Source organism: Heptranchias perlo, unplaced genomic scaffold (genome assembly GCF_035084215.1).
Source record: "Heptranchias perlo isolate sHepPer1 unplaced genomic scaffold, sHepPer1.hap1 HAP1_SCAFFOLD_261, whole genome shotgun sequence".
NCBI lineage: Eukaryota > Metazoa > Chordata > Chondrichthyes > Hexanchiformes > Hexanchidae > Heptranchias > Heptranchias perlo.
Window position 1 is genome coordinate 77847 of NW_027139273.1, and position 9023 is coordinate 86869.

A 9023-nucleotide genomic window follows, 5' to 3' on the forward strand; every position below is an offset into this window, starting at 1 on the left:
GAGCAGTACCACATATTAAGGAGTTTAAAGGAGCAGTACCACATATTAAGGAGTTTAAAGGAGCAGTACCACATATTAAGGAGTTTAAAGGAGCAGTACCACATATTAAGAAGTTTAAAGGAGGGGGTCGCACATATTTTAGTGTTTTAATGAGCTATGCCACACATTAGGGAGTTTAAAGTCGAGGTGCATCACACTAAGAAAATTAAAGGGACAGCCTCACAGATCTTCATGGGGCAGGGACACATTGAACAGTATAAAGAGGTGGTCTCACACAGTAAGGTGGGTGATTGGATGGTAAGTTTTACAGTTCTTTTTTCGTCTGAGTTCGGGAATTGGGTAAAATTAAATTAAAAACTGGGACATAAAACTGCTGTTCGTTGATTAAATTTAATAACGTAAATTAGTTTATTAACTAGATTAATAAAACTATAAATAAACAGGGGACAGAGCTGGTAGCTGATTGGTCTATAACTGATTGGTCGGGATCTGATTGGTGAGTGTTTTTTTTTCTGGTGAGTGTTTTTTTAGAACCTTAGAACCACAGAAAAGATACAGCACAGAAGGGGGCCATTCGGCCCATCGTGTCCACGCCGGCTCGAAGAACAACCAGGTGCCCATTCTAATCCACCTTCCAGCACCCGGTCGGTAGCGCTGCAGCTTACAGCACTTTAGGTGCTGGTCCAGGTACTTTTTAAAAGAGTTGAGGGTCCCTGCCTCTACCACCAAGTCGGGCAGCGAATTCCATACACCCACCGCCCTCTGGGTAAAAATGTTTTTCCTCATGTCCCCTCGAATCCTTCCGCCAATCAGCTTAAATCTATGTCCTCTAATTCTTGAACTCTCCGCTAGGGGAAACAGGTACTTCCTGTCTACTCTATCTGGGCCCCTCTTAATTTTGTACACCTCATTCCAGTCACCCCCCACAGCCTCCTCTGCTCCAAGGAAAACAACCCCAGCCTATCCAATCTCTCGTAACTGCAATTTTCAAGCCCTGGCAACATTCTTGTAAATCTTCTCTGCACTCTCTCCAGAGCAATTACGCCCTTCCTGTAATGTGGTGACCAGAACTGCGCACAATACTCCAGCTGTGGCCTTACCAGCGTTTTATACAGTTCCATCATTACATCCCTGCTTTTGTATTCTGTACCTCGGCTAATAACGGAGAGCATTCCGTATGCCTTCTTCACAACCTTATCTACCTGTACTGCCACCTTCAGGGACCTGTGCACATGCACTCCAAGGTCTCTCACTTCCTCTACCCCTCTCAATATATTTCCGTTTACTGCATATTCCCTTTTACTGTTTGCCCTCCCTAAGTGCATTACCTCACACTTCCCCGGGTTGAACTCCATTTGCCACTTTTCCGCCCACTCCACCAACCCATTGATATCTTCTTGGAGTCTCCAGCTATCCTCTTCACCATCAACGACACGGCCAATTCTTGTGTCATCTGCAAATTTTCCAATCATGCCCCCTACATTCAAGTCCAAATCATTAATATATACCACAAACAGCAAGGGACCCAACACTGAGCCCTGTGGCACATCACTGGAAACGGATTTCCATTCGCAAAGACATCCATCGACTTTTACCCTTTGTTTCCTGTTACTGAGCCAATTTTGGATCCAATTCACCACATTTCCCTGTATCCCATGGGCTTTTACCTTTCTGACCAGTCTGCCATGTGGGACCTTGTCAAATGCCTTACTAAAATCCATGTAGACAACATCCACTGCACTACCCTCATCAATCCTCCTCGTCACTTCCTCAAAGAATTCAATCAGACCTTCCCTGAACAAATCCATGCTGACTATCCCTGATTAAACCATGCCTTTCCAAGTGACAGTTTATCCTTTCTCTCAGTATTGATTCTAATAGTTTTCCCACCATCGAGTAAGACTGACCGGCCTATAATTGTTCAGCCTTTCCCTCGTACCCTTTTTAAACAATGGTACTACGTTTGCAGTCTTCCAGTCCTCCGGTACCTCCCCTGTATTTAGTGAGGATTGGAAAATGATCCTCAGAGCATCCACTATTTCCACCCTGGCTTCCCTCAATAGTCCAGGAAACAATCCATCCGGCCCTGGTGACTTATCAACTTTCAAGGATTCCAGTCTCTCCAGTACTTCCTCTCTCGTTATGTTTACCTTATCCAATATTTCACATCTCTCCTCTTTAACTACTACATTCGGATCATCCCTTTCCTTTGTGAATATGTAGGCAAAATATTCATTTAAAACCCTACCCACATCCTCTGCTTCTACACACAAGTTACCCTTATCATCCCTGATAGGTCCCACCTTTTCCTTAGCTATCCTCTTGTTCTTAATGTACTGATAAAACATCTTTGGGTTTTCTTTAATCTTACTAGCTAATATTTTTTCATGCCCTCTCTTTGCTTTCCTTATTTCCTTTTTTACGTCATCCCTGTACTTTCTATACTCCTCTAGGCTTTCTGCAGTATTTAGTTTTCTGTGACAGTCATAAGCTTTCTCCTGTTTTATCTTGCCCCGTATATTTCTGGACAACCAGGGAGCTGTAAATTTGGCAGTGCCACCCTTTTTCTTTGAGGGGACGTGTCTGCATTGTACCCGTAGAATTTCACTTTTTAGTGCCTCCCACTGGCTTGCCACTGATTTCTCCTCAAGTAGTTGTGTCCAGTCCACTTCTGCCAAATCACCTCTTAGTTCTGTAAAATTTGCCTTCCCCCAATTTAAAACATTTACTCCTGATTTCACTCTGTCCTTTTTCAGAATAATGCTAAATCTAACTGAATTGTGGTCACTATCCCCAATATGGTCACCCACTGTCACTTCACCCACTTGCCCATCTTCATTTCCCAGGGCTAAATCTAGAATTGCATCCCCTCTTGTTGGGCTTGTCACGTACTGGCTAAAAATGTTCTCCTGGACACCGATCAAGAATTTTGCGCCCTCTGTGCCCCTCACACTATTTGAATCCCAGTTGATGTTAGCGTCGTTGAAGTCCCCGACTATTATTGCCCTCTTATTTTTGCACTCAGAAATTTGCCTACAAATTTGTTCTTCGATCTCCCTTTCTCTATTCGGGGGTCTATAGTACACTCCTCGTAGTGTGACTGCCCCTTTTTTATTTCTTAGCTCAACCCATATGGCCTCGATTGATGATCGATTTCGCATATCATCCCTTGTCACAACTGGAATTGATTCTTTAACCAATAATGCTACTCCCCCCCTCCTTTTTTATCACCCACTCTATCCTGCCTGAAAACTCTATATCCAGGGATATTGAGCTGCCGATTATCCCCCTCTTTAAGCCAGGTTTCCGTTATAACAATGATATCATGCTGCCCTGTGTCTATCTGTGCCCTTAGCTCATCTGCTTTGTTTGTAATACTCCTTGCATTGAAGTATATTCCCTTTAACCCTGTCAAATTCCTGTGCTGAACACTATTTAACCTTTGCTTCTTTTGCCTTTCTGAGTCACTAACTACGTCACTAACTGCTTTTCTGCTTCTTGTTTCCTGGTCTGAATTTGTCCTATCTGCACCTGCCCTTTGGTTCCCATCCCCCCGCCATACTAGTTTAAACCCTCCCCAACAGAACAACAAATGCCCCCGCGAGGATATTGGTCCCGGTTCTGCTTGGGTGCACCCCGTCCAGCTTATACAGGTCCCGCCTTTCCCAGAATCAGTCCCAATGCCTCAGGAATTTAAACCCCTCCCTCCTACACCACCTCTCAAGCCACGCATTCATCTGGTCTATTCTCCTATTTCTGCTCTCACTAGCACATGGCACTGGGAGTAATCCTGAGATCACTACCTTCGAGGTCCTGATTTTTAATTTATTTCCTAACTCCCTATATTCACCTTGCAGGACCTCATCCCTTTTTTTACTGGTCGTTGGTATCGATATGGGCCACGACCTCTGGCTGTTCACCCTCCTCCTTCAGAATGTCCTGCAGCCGCTCCGTGACATCCTTGACCCTAGCACCAGGGAGGCAACATACCATCCTGGACTCATGTCTGCGGCCACAGAAACACCTATCTGTTCCCCTTTCAATGGAATCCCCTATCACTATAGCCCTGCCCTGAACCTGGCTCTTGCTGCTTTCCCCTGATAAGCCATCTCCCCCCAACAGTATCCAAAGCGGTATATCTGTTTGAGAGGGAGATGGCCCCAGGGGACTTCTGCTCTACCTGCCTAGTCCTTTTCCTCTGCCTGGCGGTCACCCATTTCCTTTCTGCCTGCGTAATCTTTACCTGCGGTGTGACCACCTCACTGAACGTGCTATCCACGATAGTCTCAGCATCGCAGATGCTCCACAGTGAATCCACCCACAGCTCCAGCTCCGAAATACGGTTGGCCAGTAGCTGCATGTGGGCACACTTCCTGCACACATAGTCGCCAGGGACACCGGTAGTGTCCATGACTTCCCACATATCACGGGTGCGAGCTCTGCTTCCATCACTTGCTTTAGATTAAGCTCGTTCGTTACTCCCTTTCAAGAGTTTACTCCTTTAAATTACTCTTAATTTAGAGAATGTTAACTACGCCAGGGACCTTGATTCACTAAGAAACACTACTTGCTATAAGACCTGCAGACCTTGCCTTTCTTTTTACTTTAGTTTTTAATCTTTAATTTAGTTAATAATCTAATAAATCGAGGCATGGCAGGGCAGCTCAGACCCCTGGAACACACATCCTGTGTCATGTGGGAACTCCAGGAGATGCCTCTCGTGTCCTGGACAACCACATGTGCAGGAAGTGTCGTCACCTGGAGGAGCTCGAGCTCTGGGTTTTGGACCTTGAGCAGCAGCTGGTGTCACTGCAGTGAATCCACGAGGTGAGAGATACGTGGATAGCACGTTTCAGGAGGTGGTCACCCCGCAGATTAAGAGAATGCAGGCAGCGAGGGACTGGGCAACTGCCAGACAGACAACGAGGAGCAGGCAGGTAGTGTAGGAGTCCCCTGAGGGCATCTCACTGTCTAACCAGTACTGGTGGGGGAGAGGGTCCCCTGGGGAGTGCAGCCAGAGCCCAGCTGTACAGGGGGAGGAGACAGGTCGGGAGAGCGATGGTGATTGGGGATTTCATAGTTAGGGGAACAGACAGGTGTTTCTGCGGCCGCAGGCGTGGCTCCAGGATGGTATGTTGCCTCCCTGGTGCCAGGGTCATGGATGTCACTGAGCGGCTGCAGAACATTCGGGGGGAGGGTGGGGAGGGTGAACAGCCAGAGGTCGCGGTCCATATCGGGACCAACGACATAGGTAGAAAGAGGGATGAGGTCCTGCAGGCAGATTTTAAGGAGTTAGGAAAGAGATTAATAAGCAGGACCTCAAAGGTAGTAATCTCCGGATTACTGCCAGTGCCTCGCGTCGGTGAGTATAGAAATAGGAGGATAGAGCAGATGAATGTGTGTCTGGAGAGATGGTGCAGGAGGGAGGGCTTTAGATTCCTGGGGCATTGGGACCGGTTCTGGGGGAGGTGGGACCTGTACAGGCCGGACGGGTTGCACCTCAACAGGGCCGGGACCAATGTCCTCACGGGGAGGTTCACTCGTGCTGTGGGGGAGGCGGGGTTTAAACTAATTGACAGGGGGGTGGGCACCAGGATGTAGCAATGGAAAGGAGAAACAAGGTGCACAAAGGATCAGGAGAGACAGATAGCACTAGAGCAAGAAATAGGTGGGGTCAGACTGAGAGAGAATACGAGAAGGTCTAAGCTAGGTTTACAGTGCATGTTGTAAACACACGAAGCCTGGGAAATAAGGTCGGTGAGCTGCAGACGCAAATAGTCACATGGGATTATGATGTCGTGGCGATAACGGAGACCAGGCTCAAAAAAGGGCAGGATTGGGTACTAAATATTCCGGGATACAGGAAAGATAGGGAAGGAAAAAAAGGAGGGGGAGGGGGTTGCAGTATTGATTAAGGAGAATATTGCAGTGCTGGAGAGAAAGGATGTCCTGGAGGGGTCAAGGACAGAATCTATTTGGTTAGAGTTAAGAAACGATGGAGGTGCCATTACACTACTGGGTGTATTCTATAGGCCACCAACTAGTGGGAAGGAGATAGAGGAACAAATTTGCAGAGAAATTTCAGAGGTGTGCAAGAATCATAGAGCAGTGATAATGGGGGACTTCAACTATCCCAATATAGACTGGGATAGTAATAATATAAGGGGCAAAGAGGGGGAGGAATTTCTGAAGTGTGTTCAGGAGAGACACGGACCACTCTAAAGTAAAAATACTCAATTGGAGAAGGGCCAATTTCAATGGGATGAGAACAGATCTGGCCCGGGTAAATTGGAATCAAAGATTGGCAGGCAAAACTATAATTGAACAGTGGGCGGCCTTTAAGGAGGAGATGGTTCAGGTACAGTCTGGGTACATTCCCACGAGGGGGAAACGCAGGGCAACTAAAGCCAGAGCTCCCTGGATGACAAAAGATAGAGAGTAAGATGAAACAGAAAAAAGGGGCGTATGACAGATGTCAGGTTGATAACACAAGTGAAAACCAGGCAGAATTAAGAAAGTTCAGAGGGGAAGTGAAAAAAGAAATAAGAGGGGCAAAGAGAGAGTATGAGAATAGACTGGCGGCCAACGTAAAAGGGAATCCAAAAGTGTCCATAGGCATGTAAACAGTAAACAGGTAGTAAGAGGAGGGGTGGGGCCAATTAGGGACCAAAAAGGAGATCTACTCATGGAGGCAGAGGACATGGCCGAGGTACTAAATGAGTACTTTGCATCTGTCTTTACCAAGGAAGAAGATGCTGCCAGAGTCTCAGTAAAGGAAGATGTAAGTGAGATACTGGACGGGCTAAAAATTGATAACTAGAAAGACGAGCTGTACTTAAAGTAGATAAGTCACCCGGTCCGGATGGGATGCATCCTAGGTTGCTGAGGGAAGTAAGGGTGGAAATTGCGGAGGTACTGGCCATAATCTTCCAAACATCCTTAGATACAGGGGTGGTGCCAGAGGACTGGAGAATTGCGAATATTACAGCCTTGATCAAAAGAGAGTGTAAGGATAAACCCAGCAACTACAGGCCAGTCAGTTAGAGAGGGTGCAGAAGAGATTTACTGGAATGATTCCAGGGATGAGGGACTTTAGTTACGTGGATAGACTGGAGAAGCTGGGGTTGTTCTCCTTGGAACAGAGACGGTTGAGAGGAGATTGGATCGAGGTGTTCAAAATCATGAAGGATCTGGACAGAGTAGATAGAGAGAAACTGTTCCCATTGGTGGAAGGGTCAAGAACCAAAGGACACAGATTTAAGGTCATTGGCAAAAGAACCAAAGGTGACATGAGGAAAAACTTTTTTACACAGCGAGTGGTTAGGATCTGGAATGCACTGCCCGAGGGGGTGGTGGAGGCAGATTCAATCATGGCCTTCAAAAGGGAACTGGATAAATACTTGAAAGGAAAAAATTTGCAGGGTTACAGGGAAAGGGCGGGGGAGTGGGACTAACTGGACTGCTCTTGCATTGAGCCAGCATGGACTCAATGGGCTGAATGGCCTCCTTCCGTGCTGTAACCTTTCTATGATTCTAATAAGGATTTTAAAGGGGTAGTGCCACGCAAAAAGGTGTTTAAAGGGGCAGTACCACATATTAAGGATATTAAAGTGATAGGACCACACATTAACGAGTTTAAAGGGGCAGTACTACACATTAAGGAGTTTAATAAGGTGGAACCATACATTAAGAGTTTAAAGGGGTAGTGCCACACATAAAGTTTTTTAAAGGGGCAGTCTCAGACATTAAGGAATTTAAAGGGCCGGTCTGACACATTAAGGAGTTTAAAGGGGCAGTGCCACACCATAAGGAATGTAACCAAATAACCAATGCACATGGAACCTTTCCAAAACACTTTAATAAATTAAGGGTACGTTTTCAGGTATAAACTATAAATATCACATGCAGTTTTTATAAGTTAAGCAAATAATTTACACTGAGGTAGGGCGGGGCCGGGTGCTGGTGTGTCATGGTTTCCATGGTTTCCTGGTGAGGACGCACACACAGGCCGTCCTGATACGGATGAAGTTCCACTTGATGTGATTATTGTCGAGTACCAGAGCATGGACATGACTGTCCGTGGTGTCGCAGTGAGAGTTCCAGTTTCGGCTGTCGATGCCCCGACACCCCAGGCTTGTTGGCCTCCTCTTCCTGCAGCTGGTCTCATAAAACCTCTGTCGAACCAGCGTCCCATTCATGTAGAAGTGTGAGACCACCTGTACCTCTCGGCCATGAATATCCAGGGCCACCTTTTTGTCCATGACCCAGTGGTGCTGCTTGTCGCAGACTGAGAACTGGCCTTGGTGATGTCGCCCCTTGGCTTGGCGCCTGATGCGAGGGCTTGTGTTGGACGATGGCTGCCCAGCGCTGGGATTCCTGGTCGACAGTCCCCGAGCAGAGTGAGTGTGGAACCGTACTCGGGACGAATGGAAGGGTCGGCTTCTGAACAAGTGAGGGTCCACAGTGAAGGGCTGGAGAAAGCTCATCCTTCCGCTCGCTGCTGCTCCTGGGTGGGGGTGGGAAGAGGGGGTGTGTGAGGCTCGGCACTGGGGGAGCCCGAGCCCACGCCCGCCTGTGGTGACATTGTTAATCCTTGCTGAGGCCTGAATGGCACTGAGGAAAACAGTGAGGAAAAGGCAGCAAGAGATGGTCATCACTCATTCACCTGAGAAAGGACAGGAACAGACATCAGACATTCCAACAACACACACTCCCCCCACTGTGTGTACAACCCCGCTGTGTGTACACCCCCCACTGTGTGTACACCCCCCGCTGTGTGCACACCCCCCGCTGTGTGCACACCCCCCACTGTGTGTACACCCCCCACTGTGTGTACACCTCCCACTGTGTGTACACCTCCCACTGTGTGTACACCCCCCACTGTGTGCACACCCCCCGCTGTGTGCACACCCCCCACTGTGTGCACACCCCCCACTGTGTGTACACCTCCCACTGTGTGTACACCCCCCGCTGTGTGTACACTCCCACACACTGAATCCATCCCCAGTGTGTGTACTCCCCCC

General features: G+C 47.7%; 1 protein-coding gene across 1 annotated transcript; it reads right to left on the bottom strand.

Moving 5' to 3' along the window:
- Positions 1–7903: 7903 nt before the first annotated feature.
- Positions 7904–8654, bottom strand: LOC137310545 (beta-nerve growth factor-like). Its single transcript, XM_067978313.1, has one exon. The coding sequence runs from the start codon at positions 8652–8654 to the stop codon at positions 7968–7970; it is 687 nt and encodes a 228-aa protein (XP_067834414.1). The 3' UTR covers positions 7904–7967.
- Positions 8655–9023: the final 369 nt, after the last annotated feature.

Bases quoted from the DNA above. Each gene is read 5' to 3' on its own strand.
- LOC137310545 (XM_067978313.1), bottom strand. From the start codon at position 8,654: ATGACCATCTCTTGCTGCCTTTTCCTCACTGTTTTCCTCAGTGCCATT.